The sequence below is a fragment of the Asterias amurensis genome, chromosome 1 (assembly GCF_032118995.1).
Source record: "Asterias amurensis chromosome 1, ASM3211899v1".
In the NCBI taxonomy this organism is placed as follows: Eukaryota; Metazoa; Echinodermata; class Asteroidea; order Forcipulatida; family Asteriidae; genus Asterias; species Asterias amurensis.
In genome coordinates this window covers 10115203-10136413 of record NC_092648.1, presented here as the reverse complement: position 1 = coordinate 10136413, position 21211 = coordinate 10115203, and the positions used below count along the sequence as shown (strand labels likewise).

At 39.4% G+C, this 21211-nt stretch overlaps 2 protein-coding genes across 3 annotated transcripts in view; both read left to right on the top strand.

Annotated features, from left to right (window-relative positions):
* Nucleotides 1-1867: 1867 nt before the first annotated feature.
* On the top strand, nucleotides 1868-11017 carry LOC139945156 (ADP-ribosylation factor-like protein 2). The gene is made up of 5 exons (XM_071942441.1): nucleotides 1868-2011; nucleotides 5290-5400; nucleotides 6281-6443; nucleotides 7540-7620; nucleotides 9089-11017. The coding sequence occupies exons 1-5, from the start codon at nucleotides 1947-1949 to the stop codon at nucleotides 9221-9223; spliced, it is 555 nt and encodes a 184-aa protein (XP_071798542.1). The 5' UTR covers nucleotides 1868-1946; the 3' UTR covers nucleotides 9224-11017.
* Nucleotides 11018-11608: 591 nt separating this feature from the next.
* Nucleotides 11609-21211, top strand: part of LOC139945128 (metastasis-associated protein MTA3-like) — a 27030-nt gene continuing 17427 nt past the window's right edge. For both annotated transcript variants that reach the window (XM_071942413.1, XM_071942404.1), the window contains exons 1-9: nucleotides 11609-11739; nucleotides 14015-14082; nucleotides 14650-14743; nucleotides 15536-15723; nucleotides 16261-16378; nucleotides 17916-18018; nucleotides 19024-19123; nucleotides 20047-20235; nucleotides 20753-20886. In XM_071942413.1, the coding sequence (XP_071798514.1) occupies nucleotides 11712-11739; nucleotides 14015-14082; nucleotides 14650-14743; nucleotides 15536-15723; nucleotides 16261-16378; nucleotides 17916-18018; nucleotides 19024-19123; nucleotides 20047-20235; nucleotides 20753-20886 (1022 nt within the window). In that variant the 5' untranslated portion in view covers nucleotides 11609-11711. The remainder of the gene's footprint in view (nucleotides 11740-14014; nucleotides 14083-14649; nucleotides 14744-15535; nucleotides 15724-16260; nucleotides 16379-17915; nucleotides 18019-19023; nucleotides 19124-20046; nucleotides 20236-20752; nucleotides 20887-21211) is intronic.

Here is a 21211-nt window from a genome sequence, read left to right as displayed (position 1 = left end):
TACCTGTAATGTTGAAGTCGTGGTAGATTTCAGGAGAGTGTCAGAGTGTGTCCTGCAACAATAAAATATATTTTACTAAAATCACAATTACAAAAAACCGTTATTGATATTCTTGCTGAGTGTTCGCCCTTAAACATAATGACAGCGCCTCTTGCTACAACTATTTTGAGATATAGTGACGTCATGCATGGAGGCACCATGGAGAAAGATGGCTTAGCGGCACTTAGCAATTAATCAGAGTAGGCTATAATGTAGGAAATCATCGGATAGGCATACACGTCGTGTGAAGTCCCCGGTTTGAGTGTATATTTACACACATTCCTGTGTTTGCATCATGTCGAGACATCTATCGTTTCCTCTGTCCCTCTAGTTAACAATCCCACATATACTTTGTACACACAATTCCTTGTGGAGCAAAACACCCCTTAAAACTTCCCCATGGAGACCATTGGTCTTTACTTTCCCTTTTGCTATAAGACAAAAGGCAGCAAATATGAGGGCACTTTCTTTAGAGCTAAATATGAGGGCACTTTCTTTAGAGCTAAACAAAAATCCCCATATTAATTAAACGTTACATACATTTTGTTAATGTCGTTAGCTTCAATATTTTTTTAAACCATTTCACTATCTGAACAACGTATTTATACGTGTTTACATCCACGTCAGATATAATAAAACACATTTTCATAAAAGGAATAATAGCAAGAGCACTGAACATGGCCTTGTCACGGGGAAATGAACACGAATTGTCAAAAAGTGAACACAATAGCACAAAATGGTAGGCCTACGCCTTCAGTTTCGCCTCCTCATATGCTAAACCCAATCTGCGTTGCTAGCTTCTGCCACAATTATCTATTGTGAAATGGAATTGCTTTTAACTTATTATGTGCCTTTACCGACATTAACGGATGATTTCGCACAAAGGTTGATTGAAAATTACAATAAGATCTTCCAATATCATAGGCTGAAAGTCAGTCTCATTATTAACAGTTTGCCAGTGATCATGGCTTACTAGGCTAATGGGTTTTCAAAGCAAGGCCTTTGACTTTCGTACTATACTGTGTCCGTGTAGGCCGGCCAAAGCACACAGGAAGAGGCATAATTACGGACCTATAGGGCTAGAGCGGGGACCTATCCTGCGTTTTTAGGTTGACTTTATTGACGATGCAAGATTAAAGATTTTCTGCGCACATAAACAAATTCCTTCCAAGTTTGCAGCAAAATTACTTATGCTTATGATAGTATAAAGCATTTAATGTCAGTTCCAAGTATTGTGGTTATGTCAGTTCCAAGTATGTATTGTGGTTATGTACACTACTTACACTGCCAGCAACTTGTTTGCTAGCAAAACCAATTCTGTAATGTTCCTTAAATACACAAGTTATATTTTATATTTCTTACCAACTTGCCTACAGGAGGAGAATGAGGCTCGTTTGTGACCCCACCCTGCCAATCAAAGTTTTTGGAAATTGTTGAAAATCGCAAATGTGCACGCCGGGGTTGTCGTGACTGTCGATGTGAGTTATAATCATGCCCACACACCAAATGTGCAGAATTTAACATAGGCCTATATTTGGGCCTATACTTCTACTTCTACTTCGCTATACTCGGCAAAGTCCCATGATGGGATATCACGCCAAGATAAAACGACCATTAGTTCACCCGGTTGTTTTCCCTTTGGATAGGCATATTCCAACATTTATCTGCTATGGACGATTACTATTGGGCTTTAAAATAATAAATAATGTATCTGATCATTTAGCGTTATTTGATGTGCAGTCATTCTCGGATCCACGAGCCTCGAAGTGTGACGTCAGACCTTTCACAATGTCATCACTTGGTGGCGCTAGACATTAAGAGATGGTGACACGACGTCAACGACACGACTGTGTACACAACAAAACAAGTGACAGACGGCATAATATGAAAAGTTAGTTTTAATCATCATGGGACTTCTTACAATTTTGAAAAAGATGAAGCAGAAAGAAAAGGAGGTTCGACTCCTTATGCTGTATCCTTTTTTTTTTATTTAATAATTGTATAGTACTAGTAGTAGTACAGTAGGCCTATGCTAATTGAGAAACAATTTTGCCAATTTGTAATTGTAAATTGTATCATGAAGATGAATCCTACATGTACAATAATACGATGAATGAGCATTCTATTTCTTCCTCCATGATCTCAGTATCACGTCACGTTGCTAATCTAAAATGTAATAAAAGAACATCATTCAAAACTACTCCTAGAATAGATAGAACTATATGAGGTTCGTTCGGCTATCGTCTCCCGTAACCTCATAGTCATAGTCATAGTCATATATCTCAGGTCATACTCATACGATATCGACCCTCATATGTTTTCGAACCCCCAACTTTGATTACCGTTAACCGCGAGATTGTGCAAGCTGCATCGGTGACAGAAGCTAGGCAGTTTACTCACGGTCTGTATTTTTATCAGGCTTAATCATGCTGAGAATAAAGTTTCCTGTCGTTGGTTATGCTCAAATATTTATAAAATGATTGATTTTTGGTACAAATCACTAGTGCATTATTATGCCAACATTCAAATGAGTCAAAGAAACATCATCCAACCTCAAAAGTTCAAAACAAAATTACTATCTGCTAGATTGAGTTTCATTCTGTTTTAGTCACTAGATGGATCACGTCAGGTGGTTACTATTTGGGATTTTATGTTGTGCCAATATGAGGAAAAAATTAAAATATTTTATTTTTAAGTGAAAATGACAACAACAACATTTTTTTTAGTAACTGCATACTGTAATAAATTCCGATATGCGTAAAAAATATTACGTCTATATTAAAGAGAATATATCATAGATTGGTTTCTTATCTCCTGAAACAAAACATTACTGGTCTAAAATGGAGGAAAACGGATTGTTATGAGGTGTGTGTGTTTTAAGGGGGGTGGGGTGTTTTACTACCATGCCTTATGATATCTCTCGATTCTAATATAGTAGGCATAATGCCTTAGGACAAAAATGTAATTAAATTTGTTAAGTAGTAATTGAATAATATTTTTGATTTATTTTACACGCCATACTAGCTTTGGAATATTCAATTAAATACCAACCAATGAAAGGTGTGAAAACATATGACGTTACTCCAATGTCGTGCATGCATAAGCACTGTTAATGGCGGACTGTCTCTCGCAACGTAAAACCAAAACTTTAAAAATTTCAACACACCATGAAGTGTAAGTGTTATTGTTAAAAAATTTGAAAGATGATTTGAAAAAAAACATTCAGTTTTTGATTGTGAACAATTTTCCTGTTATCCTACGGAAAACACATGACACCAGGATAGTATTAGGAGGAGTACATGTCTGACAACACAAACGAAGGGGTGTTGGCATTTCGATATTATAATATGAGGTCAAAATAAAATCTCGCCAAAATTAGCCTCTGCGTGTTCTTTGAACTCTCATTGACCTAGGAAATGGTCCAGGAAATCCACTCCGCAATCTCAAAAACTGTAAAAAAATTTATTCTTACCGTAATTCAGTCCCTATCTACTCCCTTTTATCTAATTTATTCCTCCATGCTTTTACATACCACTACATACCACTACATACAAATGCTGATTGTCCCCGACGCGTCGCGAGGTCATGAGGTGACGATCGTGCTCAGATAATTCTCCACGTTCGTCCTGGGAAAAAATATTATGGTAAGAATTAAATTTTTAACAATTTTTGAGATTGCGGAGTGGATTTCCTGGACCATTTCCTAGGTCAATGAGAGTTCAAAGATCACGTAGAGCCAAATTGTGGCAAGATTTGATTTAAAAAAGAAGAAGAGAGATTTTACCCCATAATATCAAAATGCCAAAAGTCAAAACCCCCTCGTTTGTGTTTGTGAGACATGTACTCCTATGAGGTTACGGGTAGTTACGGGAGACGATAGCCGAACGAACCTCATAGTTCTAGGAGTAATTCAAAACTACACAATTTGAACCTGCCAATTGCCATAAGACCGATGTTAAAACTTGACCCAGTAACTGGGGCGCTGTATTCCTTTTTCCGCATTTTGACATAATCTGTCATGCTACATGTAGTATAGTATGACAGATAATGCCAAATTCGAAAAGAGGAATACAGCGTGACATATAATGTCAAAATGCGAAAAAAGGAATACAGCGCCCTAATTACTGGGTCTACATGTATGTTAAAACTAGTTAAAAAGAGACATGACATGACATTACCGTAACCATGCTAACTAAACACAGCCCAGGGAAATCTTGTCTCTTTTTAAAAGGGATTTATTTGATATTTGGTTAAGGATGTTGGATACAAAAATTGTCGGATGTTATTTCACCTTTTAAAAAATTCCTCTTGAGAGGAATCCTTCAATCCTTTCAGCAAACAGAATGCCGCAATGCATCTTGGAAAACAAAAAATTGTTGTGACTAGTGTGAAAGTCACAACTGTTTGTGTTGAGTAGTAATTTTCACAAGTCTCCAAGGGTTATTAGCGGCAACATAGTTTTTAGAATTGACCTGTGATAAACACGTGTGTTCTGTTTGGTAAGAAAATTTTGTTCCTCACACTTCAGTGCAGTGCTTTGGGAAGAAACCTACAAGACCGTAGGACAATAACTGGACTAAACTTTACCTGGACTACAACATTAATTTGTCACAAGACCAAGTCAGCATAGTTCAAAGAACTTTCCACACACAGTTTATTATTACTATACATCATACAGTATGCAACCTGTTCTCATTTGAACAAATATGATACTAAATTTTTTGAGGGGATTGATCTCATTTGTCATATATTTGGCAGATATACTTCGCTACTCAACAGAATTAAAGGTTACTTACGACACTAAATCTAAACATTTGCGTATAATGTTTTATGAAACATGCTACTTAAAGGAACACGTTGCCTTGGATCGGTCGAGTTGGTCTTTAAAAAGCGTTTGTAACCGTTTATTATAAAATGCATATGGTTAGAAAGATGTTTTAAAAGTAGAATATAATGATCCACACAAATTTCTCTCGAAATTGCGTGGTTTTCCTTTTACTTTACGAACTAACACGGTCGACCATTTATGGGAGTCAAAAATTTGACTCCCATAAATGGCCGACAGTGTTAGTCGACGAAGTAAAAGGAAAACCAAGCAATTTCGAGTGATACTTGTGTGGATCATTATATTCCACTTTAAAAATATCTATCTAACCATGCATTTCATAACATAACAAGCGGTTATGGAAAGTTCTGTCAGTGAAAACAATTGTATATAAACGAACCCTTAAATCCCTTAACTTTCCAAAGTGGTCTAGACAATGCTGGCAAGACAACAATTTTGAAGAAATTCAACGGTGAAGACATCAGTACGATATCCCCCACCTTGGGCTTCAATATCAAGACATTAGAACATAGAGGGTGAGTATTAAAACAAACAGCAACATTTCTGTATTCTAAACCATTGTAAAAACTTTTGGTTGGGTAAAAAAAAAAAAAATTTTAAAGGCAATGGACACTATTGGTAATTACTCTAAATAATTATTAAAACCACTCTTAACCAAAAAGCAGCACAGTTCTTTTCAGAACTGATAAGTCTCCAAAATAAATCTGAAAAGTCTACTCTACAGTAGCAAGACAGTTCTCTAAAGAACAAACTCTACCGCCGGGCAATTAGATATATGCACATGGTGTTACCGCAAACAAAATTAACTCACCATGCAATGGCTTAAATCCCGTATAAAATCAAGTTGTTTTGAAAACTAATTGGGGACACACTAGAATGTCCATTAAAGGCCACTGGACACTATTGGTAATACTCAAAATAATTTTTGGCATAAAACCTTACTTGGTAACAAGTAATAGGGAGAGGTTGATAGTATAAAACATTGTGAGAAACGCTCCCTCTGAAGTGACGTAGTTTTGGAGAAAGGAGTAATTTTCCACGAATTTGATTTCGAGACCTCAAGTTTAGAACTTGAGGTCTCGAAATCAAGCATCAGAAAGCTCACAACTTCGTGTGACAAGGGTGTTATTTTCTTTCATAGTTATCTCGCAACTCGGACGACCGATCGAGCTCAAATTTTCGCAGGTTTGTTATTTTATGCATATGTTGAGATACACCAAGTGAGAAGACTGGTCTTTGACAATTGCCAATAGTGTACACTGTCTTTAAAGAATTCATTTCAATTTTTATGGGCTTTACTTCTGAAGAAAGACAGATTGCTAAAACTATTTCATTGTCAGGATTAATGACAGAAGTAGTACAATACAATTGATGTGTGTTTTTCGTGTCTTGCAGCTTCAAGCTAAATGTATGGGATGTTGGTGGCCAGAAATCTCTGCGTTCTTATTGGAGGAACTATTTTGAGAGTACGGACGGGTTAATCTGGGTTGTAGACAGTGCTGATAGGAGACGACTCTTGGATTGTAAAAAGGAACTGCACTCACTGCTTACAGAAGAGGTAACGGACATCGTTTCTTACTGGGTCACTCTGTGTCAAATCACCCAATGGGTTAAACCATACCATCCTCAAATTTGCTCAAATTTCCTTTTTGGGGTAGTCATGGCTCCACAAGCTCAAATTTCAAATTTCAGCTCCATCCAATAAACAGTTGGCATGCTCTTTCCAATTGATTCTAATCAAAATGCGCCTGACGTTTGATATTCTAACTATATTTTGGTAACCTTTGGGGGAAATTTGTTGAAATTTGTGTCTTTGGAAAGCAAATTGCTTTAAGCTTTTCCAAATCAAGCAAGTTTTATCGGATGGCATGGATGGAGCTGAAATTTGAAATTTGAGTTTGTTGAGCCCTGATTTCCCCATAAGCCAAATTTGAGCAAATTTGAAGAGGGTAGGGTTTAAACTTTTCTTTTTTGGGGGTTGATTTGTACACGAAGGAAATGACTCTACTAGTTTTGGATGCTTCACTTTAATAAGTTTTTTAATTTTGACCCTCCCCTCAACCTCCTTCCTGGAGGTGATCGATCTCTCGGCGCTCATAAACCCCTCAATGGTTAACAGGCCTGGAATTTCATTTTTGAGGGGGCAAGGCCATTTTCATATTGCAAAAGGCACTTCCATTGGAAAATCGTAAAAAGTATATGGGAAACTTTTAAAGGGGCAACATGGCCAAGACCAGGGGCAAAAGAGGCCAATGCCTCTGGCCCCGGTATAATTGCAGGCCTGGGTGAATTAAAAGTGCCAGCATATTGCACATTTTAATTAGGCCTGTGACCAACTCAGTGTACCTGTAACATCATAGTATGGTCATTGAGCAATTTCTTTGATTCATCTTTGACATGTTTGATCTTTGACATGTCTGTTGTATGCAGTTTAGCAGGACTATTTAACAAAAAACACTGGTAAATCTAAAAAGGTGTCAACAAATTTCTAACTAGCCTCATTTTGGGTAAATAGGAAAAAGTTTTCTTGCATAATTTTTAAAGAGGGATTCCTTAAAAAGTTTATCAAATTAAAGTTCATCCCCCCACCAATGCAACCTGATTGCTTATTATATAAACTACTTTAAAAACAAATATATTTGTTACAATTTCAGAGATTATCTGGAGCCACGTTGTTAGTATTTGCTAACAAACAAGATCTTCCAGGGTCCCTACCAGCTGATGATATTAGACAGGTAAGTTGCTAAGAATTTGACTGTCACCTATGATATTGTTGTATTCCTTGGCATGATTTGTCAGTTAGACACTTAGAAGGGCCAATCTTTCCCAAGATCACCAGATTCTAAGCTTCGGTTTTCAATGATGGGTAGGTGACTTATATTCCTCCCCACCTTGACGGCAATGCCATCCATGGAGCGTGCCCTAAGGACTATGCCTTGTTCCAGACAAGGCTGGTGACGAGTTCCTGCTCACACCAAGTCTTGGTGCAATACGCTCTTGTTGACTCGGTAAAATATCTATGGTAATACCATAGGCCCTTCGTAATGTACATGCACTCAATGCTACATGTACACACGTCGCACTATGTCACTGAAAGAGAGTTTTTCTGTAAGGCGCAATCCCGCCAGCAAGCAAGTTGTTTTGGAGTGTGGTGTGGTGGGGGGATCTGGAAGTTTTTTCAGACTGGACCAGAGAACAACACTAAGAACCCTGCCTAACCTTCCCTCTGAACTTATTCACGTCACACATGTCAGTGCGCAATGCCACACTAAGAACCCCAAACCTAATCTCTCAGTGGGAGGTGTACATCCCCCCACCCTCCTTTAAAGTAATTATGTCACACAGGTCAGTGCGCAATGCCGCACTAAGAACACCACCCTAGCTTCTCAGTGGAAGTACCCCCCCTAACTACTTCAAGTCACACATGCCCGTGCACAATGCCACAGCCTACCATAGCCTCTCACTGGAGGCACCTCCCCCTTAACTACTTCATGTCACATAGGCCAGTGCGCAATGCCGCACTGAGAACCCCAGCCTAGCTTCTCACTGGAGGTACGCCAGGGCGCAATGCAGCACTAAGAACCCCAGCCTAGCTTCTCACTGGAGGTACCCTCCCCCTTAACTACTTCATGTCACATAGGCCAGTGCGCAATGCCGCACTGAGAACCCCAACCTAGCTTCTCACTGGAGGTACCCCCTCCCCTTAACTACTTCATGTCACACAGGCCAGGGCGCAATGCAGCACTAAGAACCCCAACCTAGCTTCTCACTGGAGGCACCTCCCCCTTAACTACTTCATGTCACATAGGCCAGTGCGCAATGCCGCACTGAGAACCCCAGCCTAGCTTCTCACTGGAGGTACCCCCCTCCCCTTAACTACTTCATGTCACACAGGCCAGGGCGCAATGCAGCACTAAGACCCCAACCTAGCTTCTCACTGGAGGTACCCTCCCCCTTAACTACTTCATGTCACACATGCCAGTGCGCAATGCCACAGCCTAGTATTATAGCCTCTCACTGGAGGCACCTACCCCTTAACTACTTCATGTCACACTTGCCAGTGCGCAATGCCACACTACACATTTAAAAATTTTGCAACAACTGAGAGTTAATCCTTTAATTAGTTTTCCTCAAAGCATCAGTGTTGTGTACAGTAGAAAAAGTTAACTAATCACTTTTCTTATTTGTTTACTCTTACCTCAGACATTAGAGCTCGACAAAATCAAGACACACCATTGGTTAATCATTGGCTGCAGCGCTGTGACAGGGGAGAATCTATTATACGGTATTGACTGGCTGGTGTCCGACATAGCCTCCAGGATATTCACTATGGATTAATCAGGGTTTGGTCTGCATTCTTAGGCAGAGTCTGAATTGGCGACTACAGCTACGGCTACGGCTGTTGCGAGGGGTGTTGCTAAGGACTTCCTATACTTCAATGCATGATGGTGAGGAAATCTAGCCGTAGCTGTAGTCGAAGTTGCCTATTTGGAAATCCGCCTATAGCCTGTATAGTGAGGGATCAGTTACTGAGACGTGTCACTAGTCCGACAGCTTTTCACTGGTTCTGAACCAGAGGTCTTTCTGTAACAGTGTCCAGCTGTGTTTGAATTTGTGGCGGTTGCTACTTCTGTGGCTATTGCTGAGGGTTTTGCTAAGGGCATGTCATAATGTAATGCTTGTACAATCAAGCTGTGGTCACAAATGCAGACGTGACCTCATTTGTATGCAATTTTAATTTGATGGATTACAAAAAATCTAGGCATGCAGTGGTTTTCATTATTTTTCTAGAAGCAAATTACTGTGAATTTTTAAATGGCATTTTATAGCAGTCCACTCTTGCTAAGGCAAAACACTTGATTAACACTTGACCACCGTAAATTCTCCAAAATCTTATCCCTGGTTTTTACTAGGGTTTGACTGATTCAGACTACATAGCCAGTCAACCAATGTGGGGCAGTTGTAATGTTTTTTTATCAGAGGACAATGTTTTAAATGCCTTCAACTTTCTGTTATAGACAACAGAATAGTCGCCTTGCATTGGCTATGGGTCAAGGGGTCATTGGCAAGGGGTCTATATGTTCAGCCATGTGATGGTCTAAAGACTTTATGCACTTAAAGGCAGTGGACACTATTGGTAATTACTAAAAATAGTTATTAGCATAAAATCCTACTTGGTAACGAGTTATGGAGAGCTGTTATGGAGAAACAGCTCCCTCTGAAGTGACGTAGTTTTTGAGAAAGAAGTAATTTTCCACGAATTTGATATTAAGACCGCAAAATTAGATTTTGAGGTTTTGAAATCAAGCATCTGAAAGCACACAACTTGGTGTGACAAGAGTATTTTTTTTTTCATTTATTATCTCGCAACTTAGACGTCCAATTGAGCTCAAATTTGCACAGGTTTATTAATTTATGCATATGTTGAGATACACCAAGTGAAAAGACTGGTCTTTGACAATTACCAATAGTGTCCAGTGTCTTTAATGTCATACAGCCGCCATCTAATGGAAATGCACAGATTGACCAATGAGCCAACTTCTTTTGACCTCCATGAGAGGGCACTGAGTCCAATGAAGTGTTTAGTGAGGATTAACTTTAATTAAACGCATGTTACAAAAAACCGATTGTGCAGCACACAGTAAATTTGGCGCTTGCAACCCAAAGTGAGAAGTATGTGGTAAACTGTGCAATAAAATTGGTTCCAAGCAGCATGTCCTTTGAAAGGAATCAAGGCTTATAATAAATTTCAGAAAAATTCCTGAGAATCTAGTAAATGTGTATAAGTTTGAGTAAATTTGGTTGATGTCCTATTAGGCCGTATCAGAATAAGTGGCTACAGCTACACTACAACTGTTTCTTATAGGGACTTTGAGGACATCCATACTTCAATGCATACATGCATGAGGTTGTGACAATCTAGCTGTAGCTGTGAGCTGCTACCTCAGATACGTCCTAATAATAATTTGTTTTTCATTAATCCATCCAACAAGAAAATGCTTCAGATAATTGTGACGTTGTGATTTGTTTTTCTTCCTACGTTTTTCTTTATGTGAATTTTTGGAAATGAGAAAATAGAGAATGAGTCTTTATTATACACGATATATGTTTTTATATCTTATTTAGTGTGTAATTATTATTAAAAGTATTATAAGTATTAAAACATTAAAAAATAAAAACAATGATTATATAGAAACTGTGTGGCCATTTGTTTTCAAAGTCAAGTTGTAAATATTATTTAATTATGTAGTGTTTGAGAAACAGGGCAAATAACCTGGAAAGTTCAATCAGATGGCCAAGTTGTTCGGCTTTACTTGAGCACATGGGAAAAGAGAGGGGGGGCTTTGAGCCTGGAGTATCCCGTACGAAATCTATAGGCGAAATGCCTAGTAGAACCCTAGGATTTAAATAGGATTCCTAAGGGATAAACTAATAATTTTCTAACCTCTGCTCTGCTGAGCTTTTCTTTCAGATATACCGCAGCTTATTTTTGGGGCTCCAACATAATATGTCCTGACCCCCCCCCCTCCAACCTTGATTAAGAACCCCACCCCCTCCATGTGTAGTAGTATCCCCCACCACTCTTCGTTTTGTCATGATTGTGGGTGAAATCTATTGTCCTTTAGAAAAAACTGGGTGGTCAACAATTTGCTTTGTTAAAAATGCTGTAGTGTAGCGCCCCCATTGTTCAACTATGGCCAATCCGCGGTAAAGGCGTGCGGTTTTTTGTGAATGAAAAGACAGGCCGACGGAGAAACCGACCGCTTTATTTTTCCCCGAATCTTTTATTGCCGTATTATGTAGTTTCTGGAGCTACTGTCTTGAGATGGCGGCCAATATGTACAGGGTCGGAGGTAAGAAAAACTTTGGAACTTTTTTTTGATAAAAATGATTTTCTTTAAAGGTGAAATGCGAAAAGGAAAAGAAATTATCTTTAACCACTTCGCCCCATTTAGTTCGCCCCCGTCAAGTCGACTACTCGGGTCAGAGGACGGGAACTCTCCAAATCTCAAAGATTAAAAGAGTAAACTAGATCAAAGTAAATCCCTTTGACTTAATTGATTACATTCTCACATTCAGTCAACAGTCGCAGAGTCAAAGTATACCCTCAAAAATGTCTTTTAAAAAAAGTCCCCCATCAATCAGTCCCAAATAAAACCAAACTGGAAGTCCCCATTCATGTTACTATTTAACTTTGAAAGTTTAGAGTTGCCATCATTTCAATGAGCTCTTGCTCTGCATGCTGCTGCTGTCCTGTGGGTGCTGTGGTGGAAACTTGCCACACTCAGTGCCCATGCATAGTTGCGATAATCGTAACCCTCCTCCCTCCTGGGCGGCCGTCGGGAGGAGGGTTACGATTATCGCAACTATGCCCATGCACTGCAGTTTTTTATGCAAAATGATGAGTGCAGTGTGTGCAGCACTGAATACCGGACACTTTGGCACCTTGCAAACTCGGCACCAGCAAACTCGGCACCTCTCAAACTCGGCACCCACAACCTCGGCACCTTACAAACTCGGCACCCATAAACTCGGCACATGCACAACTACCAACTCGGCACCTGGTTGAAAATGCTCAATCTGCCACGGTTACAAACTCGGCACCCAGTTGGAAATCCCGATCCTCGTGTGTATCGACGCCGTTCGACGTCGTACCCACGATCATACCTAATAATTAATATGTATTTTTCACTGTCATTGTGAGGTTGCCCTTTTCAAAGATCTGTAACAAATTTATATTTTTTTTGTGTAAACTTTTGAAGACATTTTGAGTCGAAAATTCATAATTTCAATGTTTTTTTGGGAACATTTACACAAAACTTTGATCCAATAAAACACAAATTCATAATAAAATGTGTAATGGTTTAATACAGACTGTCGTGCACTGTGTTTTATTACAAGATGATCTTAAATCGTCGTAACCCATTGCACGATTCCACTAAACACCGGGTGAGCATGCTGAACGGTCGCTGCTGCTGTCGTGGTGGGGCAAAACTCCCCCACGGCCGAGACGGCTGCCATGTAGGCAGAACACGCTCCCAAATCACACTCTCTTCTAAATCAAAAGTCATTGTCAACCAAACGCTTAAAGCCCAATACATCAACAAATAGCGATGCACTCTCACCAACATTAAAAAACGAAAAACAAAACAAAAACTGAATGTGCGGACGTAAAGCTTTCCGGGGAAAAAAAAATCTCTGATGCCAATTTTTCCGATAGTTCGGAAGCGGTTATGTTTATATAAGCTAGCATAACTACTAATTATTTTAACTAAATTCAAACCAGTTTTTATGGTGTTAATACTACTCTTCGGGTGGTATTTGCTGTTGGTGCCGAGTTTGGTTTGGTGGACCAAAATAGGCCGGTGCCGAGTTTGTTTGGTGCTGAGTTTGTTGGACCAAAACAGGCCGGTGCCGAGTTTGTTTGGTGCCGACACTCTTGGTGCCGAGTGGGTGCCGAGTTTGCGAGGTGCCGAGTTTGCGAAGTGCCGAGTTTGCTGGTGCCGAGTTTGCAAGGTGCCGAAGTGTCCGGTACCCGCAGCACTGCAGTAGTGCTGGCGGCGGTGTGTTTGGTTTTAACATGGAGCAAGAAGTTACCAAAATTGTGTTAATTTGTAGTTTTGATAATCGACATAGAATCATAACTCTCGACCGCTTCTCCCTCCCGACTACTCCTAAAATATTTCAGTTTTGTCCGGCTATCGTCTCCCGTTACGAGAGACGATAGCCGGACGAAGCCGAAATAGTTCTACTTCTAGGAGTACCTCCCGACCATCACTGACCAGAGGGTCCTTACGAGAAAACCCACGGTGAATCAACATGTAAACTGGTAGATGTGCTATGAATGTGCAATCTCTACCATTTTTGCCCAATTTGTTAATGTGTTGAAAAGTAAGCTCTTCTTTCTTGACTTAAAGAGGTTCAGGTTGGCAGTAAATGTTGCTCCATTTTTACACACCACCAGCTGACCAGGGCAGTACCACACAAAGTTTTTTTAAATTTTGTAATTGTATTTATTTATGCTTTTGTTTTAAATCTTTTATTCCAAATAAATAATACATGAATCTTGATGGTATGCCATTTAAAGAGACAACGCTTACTTACAATTTTGTTTTTGTGTGATTGCAGATTATGTCTATTTTGAGACATCATCTTCACAACCGTACCTCATCAGACGTATTGAGGAACTCAACAAGGTGGGTACCTACCAATAATCAGAGTTGATCAGTCAAACGGTCATCAAACTTGATGGAGGAGAATTCAGGCCTAGATTTCCATCTGTGAGAGGTCAAAGCCGTGCACCAAGTCTAAAACCAGGGGTATCAGAGGACATGCCCTCTAATTCCAGGCCTGATAATTCCGTTGATGTCTTTATTTCCTCAGGGATCAGGAACACCTTTTTGGGTTTAATCTACTACCCATTTTCATCTTTCCAAGTAACCCATTTTCGCTGAGCATGTTAATTCTTCAGAATAGATTCAGGGAAACTGCTTTATGGAAGGTCCTACATTAATATACACACAGAAATTAATGCTTTTACATCATTTCTTTTTGTTTGAGATATTACACAGTCGGGTATTTTTTTCAAATGAAAAGCACAAGACCACCCAATTTGTCTGGTCTTGAGTCTAGTGGCCCAAGACTTAAAAACACTGGCCTGCATCCAGTGTAAAATTTGAGCCCTGTATCTAGTCGTGGTTTAGCATTGCCAATTTACTTCTATTCATACTAGCTCTTATAACGGTTGTATCTCTAAATTTTAGACTGCAAGCGGCAATGTTGAGGCCAAGGTGGTTTGTTTCTACAGGAGGAGGGACATCCCAAGCTCACTCATCCAGCTTGCAGATAAACATGCATGTAAGTCATCCAAACAATGCTTATTAATCATAATACTTAATTGAAACCCCTCAAAATCCAAATCCCACATCTACATTCCAACAAAACCAGCCATGCCATAGGTTGTTGCCAGGCAGAGCAACTGGAGGAGTTTATCTATATCATAGATTCCGTCTTGTAGTAGGTCGGGATTTTTGTGTTAGAAAATACACAAGTTTGGAAACTTGGGATTGTGCCATGCAATAAGTGTATATCTGGAACAGCTTCACTCACACAACGGGAGCTTTGGGAAATACTAGATAGCTGCAGATGTAATGGGTAAAGTAAATCTTTCTAGAAAATTAGTTCCACCGGATAAGTTTTAAAGTTTCCTACTAGTTAGTTCCAATCTGATTACGTTTTGCCCCGTTCAAGATTGTCTCTTGTCCACAGGTAAAGAATCAATTTAGGATAATGAATGAACCAACATCCTTTTAAGTACATATTTGATTATTATTAAATGTTTTGCGGCGTCTTTCGTTTGACCGCGAATTTTTGAATGTTTTTAACTTAACCATAAACCTTTAGCTGTCTGGCAAATCTCAGCTTTTTCTTAAGTCTCTCTGGTAAATTTTTCCATAGTGGAAGTGATGCCTTTTCCACATCTGACATAGAGGGGGTGCACACCATAGAAGAATGGGTATCAAACTTAGCAATCTTCTGGTTGACATACAAACAGAATTGCATGGCACCGCTTCGAGTGGGTACTAGTGATGAGTAATATATCCAAAAATTCACTCTCCCGCGAATTTTTTGTTATATTTTTCTTTCCAGTGGCTCTTGAAGATGAGCAAGAAGAAACTTTAGAAGAATTATCGGAGAAGCAACGGCATCAGCTGAAGCATCGAGAGTTATTTCTCTCCCGCCAATTAGAGACACTCCCAGCTACACACATCCGTGGGAAGTGTACTGTGACATTACTGAATGAGACCGAAAGTTTACTGTCGTATCTCTCCAAAGAGGTGGGTTTTACTGGTTAAGTTGGGTCCATTATGAAAAGAGTCAAGCAGGTATGCTCGACCAAGTTTTTCCACTTTTTTAATTCCCCAACTGTGTTCTTTCCGTGTGATTCTGTTTTTTTTAATTTCCCGCCTTTTTTCTTTCCACTTGATTCTGTTTTTCTGTACTCTGTCCAGGAAAACTTGAAGCATTCTTTTGCATCAAGCAGAGCCATGAAATTGGGCCGTATTGGCCTATAAATTTCTTTTTAAGATTGTATGCTTTGCTTAGATAAGATTGCTAAACTGTTGTGAGCATTCCGAGTAATATTTTTTAGGGGTTTTGAAAAGAAGTGGTTGCTATAAAAAGCCATTGTAATGATTGAAATGTCTGACCCAAGTGCACAAGTGTCATGACCAGGATTCAAACCTTCACTCCAATGATTGAGCCGTCTGAGCTGGAAGTCTAATACACTAGACAACTTGAGCACAACATAACGCTGGTTTCTTAGTTGTTTGTATTGGTTCTTAGTTATTTGTATTGGTTCCATTTTTTTCCAGGATGCATTTTTCTACTCCTTGGTGTACGATCCACAACAGAAGACCCTCCTTGCTGATAAAGGAGAGATCAGAGTGGGACCTCGGTATCAAGCAGAGGCACCAGCCAAACTCGCTGAAGGTACGCTCCACATTAGCATGAAGAGTTTATTAATTATATGGTCATTTACACCATCAGAGCTGTCTACATGTACTCTCCCTAATTCTGCAAAGAGTTTCGTGAAAACAAACAAATTTTTCCATGTTCTGGTGAACAAATCCCCCCGATTATGACATGTTCCCATATGTCATGAATCTATAATTAAATACACCCCTGATTACAAGACGTGGACAGCTTTGCAGTATACAGCCCTCTCACACAATGATGGTATTACACCAATTAACAAATTCAGATTAGTTAACAATAGTAATACATAGTTTGCAGTTTTTGTATACAGCGCATATATTCTAGTATCTGGATCAAGGTTCTTTACAATATTATTATCCCTGTTCATCAGGCATACTTAGATTGTTCATCAAACAAGCATACAGCACTGAGCTGCTTAAGTAAGGGAATCAATGTATGGTGAAGAGGTTTTCAACTAGTGGTTTATTTCCAACGAGGCCTGGTTCTTGATATTTTTACCGAGACGAAGTCGAGGTAAATTATAAAGAACCAGGCCTTGGCGGGTTTAAACCACTAGTTGAAAACCGATTCAACACACTTTGATTCCCATGCATAAATACCTTTTCGGTCAAAAACATCATCACTTTTTGGTCGAAAAGTAAAATAAATGCAAAAATTATAGTTGTTAAATGATTTCTTTCAACACAACACCCCTCCAGCTATGAAATGGTAAAGCCCTCTGCCGCCCTCGGGTAAACAACTCATTATAAGGGAATGCTGTGCGCGTATCGCGTGATGTGGTACAACTGTTTCAGCCGTTGCTCTTGACCAATAGGAATGAAGAAACTGTCTTAAAAGAACAGGTGCAAGGTCGCGTGTCATGCCCATGAATTAACACTTTTTACCGGCCATAAACAAAGGGTTATACACACCCACGTGACGCCCTCTCCACCAATAGGAATAGCGAAACTGTCTGAGGTATTTATGAATTAGTGTTTAGGGATTAATCCAACCATAAAGCAAGCAAAATACTATCTCTGCCTTCACAGGTACCCATAACATGGGTTATGAGAAGTACCTATGATCAAGTGCCTTGCTGAAGGACACAAGTGCCATGACCGGAATCAAACCCACACTCTGATAAATCAGCCACCAGAACTTGGGTCCAATGCCACCAGAACTTGGGTCCAATGCCACCAGAACTTGGGTCCAATGCCACCAGAACTTGGGTCCAATGCCACCAGAACTTGGGTCCAATGCCACCAGAACTTGGGTCCAATGCCACCAGAACTTGGGTCCAATGCCACCAGAACTTGGGTCCAATGCCACCAGAACTTGGGTCCAATGCTCGGCCACAACATTCCACAAAAAGGAGGATCTTGAGGACTTTCTTGAAACAAGCAAAAAGGATCACCTCATTTTATGAAATTTTCAAAAGTCGGTTGCAAGGTTCATGTACATGTATAATAAAAATTGAAAGCTAGACGATGAAAACAAATAAACTCTTTTGAAAACCATTCATTTATTATGATTGATGTTTTGTTTGTTGAAGGTGAAGAATATGAACGAGATTTAGCCAAACTGGAAACTAAAGTATGGAGTTCGGATCATGAACTACAAGATCGTCAAATCGATCAGTTTCTTATACTAGCAAGGTATGTACTGATTGATTAAGGGAAATGGGTTGAATGAAATATGTTTATTTGTATACAAGTGTAGTTCTGGAGTCACTCGCAGTACATTGACCGCAGGTTTCTTAAGTCTGATTTTCAGAATGATTCTGTTATATGCTACTAAATGTGAGTAGCTCGCAAGGCCAAATTGTTGATGTCCTCCAGCCAGGGACCAATGACATGAACCCTATATAAAAGCATAAAAAATTGCTAACCACACAATAATCTTGCTTTGCAGCAAAATGCTACTGGCCGACATTTCATAAAGTTCATATTGTTGCAACTGGTACCCCGCTCATTTTTCGCTTAGCAAACAAGCTAGCTATTGTGTAATGCACGTATTAAACCCAGTGCACTTATCAAAAAGAAAAGGGGTTTGCCCCTGTGTTCCTGGTTTGATTGGCAGCATGTTGCCCCACATCACCTTGTAAACCACACTGTACATAGTGCTATGTATGTAAAAGGAGTAGATCTCATATTTAAAAATGTAGTTTTACATGTACATACCTTGCAAGAAAACACTGTATGTTAAAGTGCCTTGAGCGTCACTGGGTGACAGATATACACTCTTTGTAAGAAGCCACTATTATTATTATCATTCCTTTGGAAAAGGCGCTCTATTAATACGGTTATTATTATTATTATTATATTATTATTATTTGGTACACCAGGCTTTCTGATGGTGGTGTCCGCAGTCATAATCTTGTTTTGCATAGACACTGCTTCCTACACCATGCTTTGGAAGAGTTGTAATTCTTGAGACATCTTGCGTGCTGTTTTTATCTTAGATAGCATCCTCGAACAAAGATATTGGCAAAACAGGGACACAGCCAACATAGGGCTAGATAGCTCAGTTGGTAGAGCGCCGGCGTTGGTGTTAATCTGGAGGTCGTTGGTTCGAATCCCACTATAGTCAATTCTTTGTTCAACCCCAAAAATCTGTTTTTATCTTGTTAAATGAAATGATTGAATTGATTGACTCTCCAGGTCAGTGGGTACATTTGGCCGAGCTCTTGACTGTAGCAGCTCAGTACGTCAACCCAGTCTTCATATGAGTGCTGCTGCAGCCTCTAGAGATATAACCCTGGTAAGGTTGTTTGTAGTTTTTACTGGACATTTGGATTAAAGGCACTGTGATTGTATGCTCTGATGGTCTCTTGAAGTACTGTTCGGAACCTTGAGTCATTAAACACTGGTTCTTTCCAGAACCACCACTACTCAAAAGAGATATCAACATGGTGTTACAGCAAACCTCTCTTAGTTATACTTCACCATGCAAAGTTTAAAATCTTACTAACAAAAGAGAAGTTTAGTCAGAAAAAACAAGATGTTTGGTAAAACAGTTCTTCAAAATATATGCAAACTGTTAAGAAATCTTATGGACTGTGCGAATGTTGGGTTACACCAGTTTGATCAGTGAGTGGAAACAAAAGTCAAAGGAAAGTCCAGGGTATATGAACAATTAATACATTAAAGCTATTATTTGTTAAGATAAAGCTATAATGATAGTAAACGTGCAGGTACAACAAAGTATTAAAACTCTTTTGAGGGAGTGTTGGCTCTAAAATACTCTGCTCGTCTTCAGGAGAAAGTTTGAATGCCAGTGGTTAAGCTGCTTGAAGGAACACGTTGCCTTGGAGGGGACGAGTTGGTCTTTGAAAAGCGTTTGAAACTGTTTGTTATGAAATACATTATGGTTAGAAAGATATTTTAAAAGTAGAATATAATAAGCCACACAAGTATCACTCGAAATTGCACGGTTTTCCTTTTACGTCGCGAACTAACACGGTCGGCCATTTTATGGAGTCAAAATTTTGACTCCGCAAAATGGCAGACTGTGTTTCTGCTGGAGGGTTAGCTTAGGTAGTGGTGACTAGAAGGTGTTGATGAAGAACCCGATGTCTTGTTGAACCGTACCAATGGTTGTACCTGCAAATTTACTATCATTTGTTCTCATTATTCACACCATGCAAAGCTTGGACCATCACTTACTATTATTTGTTGTTATAGTTCCATGCGATGGACATGCTGCATTACCAGGGTTATGACATTACTAAGGCTGTATCAGCCCTAGTACCAGCAGGAGGACCCGTTATATGCCATGATCAACTAGAGGAGTGGTCTGCCTCTGAAGCCAACCTCTTTGAAGAAGCGCTGGAGAAATACGGGAAAGACTTCAACGACATCAGACAAGATTTTGTAAGTGAAAAAAAAAACATTTGACTTATAAAACCAGTAATTGATATTCTTGAGTTGGTCATAATTGGTTTTTCTTATTCATATTTTTCTCGGTGTTATTTTCAGTCTGTTTGAAGATTGCCAAGATTTGAAGTTAATCAATTTATTAATTACAAATTAATTATTTATGGCTTCTTATGCTCTTATCCATCACTCATTGATGCTCAAGGCACTTCAACATTTAGTTTTTTCCTGCAAGGTATTTTTGAGCTAAGTGTGAGACCTATTCCTTTACATAGCACCGTAATGGTTTACAAGGTGTTGTGGCACAATATGCTGTCGATAAAACCAGGATTACTGGGGGAACCCCTTCTCTTTTTGATTAGTCCACTAGGTTCTTTTACATGCGTTAAACAACACACGGGACCAATGGAGTTACGTAGAAACACCAGAGCTTGAGTTCGGTGCTCTTATCCACTCGGCCACGACACGCCCCAGTTAATGTTTTATTTTGTTTAAAATCTGTTATTCTGCACAGCTTCCATGGAAAACTTTAAAGAGCATTGTAGAGTATTATTACATGTGGAAGACAACGGATCGCTACGTCCAACAGAAACGTCTCAAGGCTGCTGAGGCTGAGAGCAAACTCAAACAAGTCTACATACCCAACTAGTGAGTATATTAATCAAGTATTAACTGACTCAACCCTCACACTGTCTGACCATTCAACATGGTTTTGAATGATAGTTGCACTATGCCAGCCTACAATATGAGATGTGGTCAGTGCATTCACACAGAACATAGTCAACCCTCCTACTGTCTGTTCATTCAACATAGTTTTGAATGATAGAGGCACTATGCCAGCCTGCAATTAATAACATGTAGTGAATGCATCTTGACAGTACACAATTAACCCTTTCTACTGTCTGACTATTCTACATGGTTTCAAATGATTGAAGCACCGTTCAAGCCTGCAATATGATAGCATGTAGTGAAT

Bases quoted from the DNA above. Each gene is read 5' to 3' on its own strand.
- LOC139945156 (XM_071942441.1), top strand. From the start codon at position 1,947: ATGGGACTTCTTACAATTTTGAAAAAGATGAAGCAGAAAGAAAAGGAG. The intron at 5,401-6,280 runs GTGAGTATTAAA...CGTGTCTTGCAG, and splicing joins AAGACATTAGAACATAGAGG to CTTCAAGCTAAATGTATGGG. The intron at 7,621-9,088 runs GTAAGTTGCTAA...CTCTTACCTCAG, and splicing joins CAGCTGATGATATTAGACAG to ACATTAGAGCTCGACAAAAT.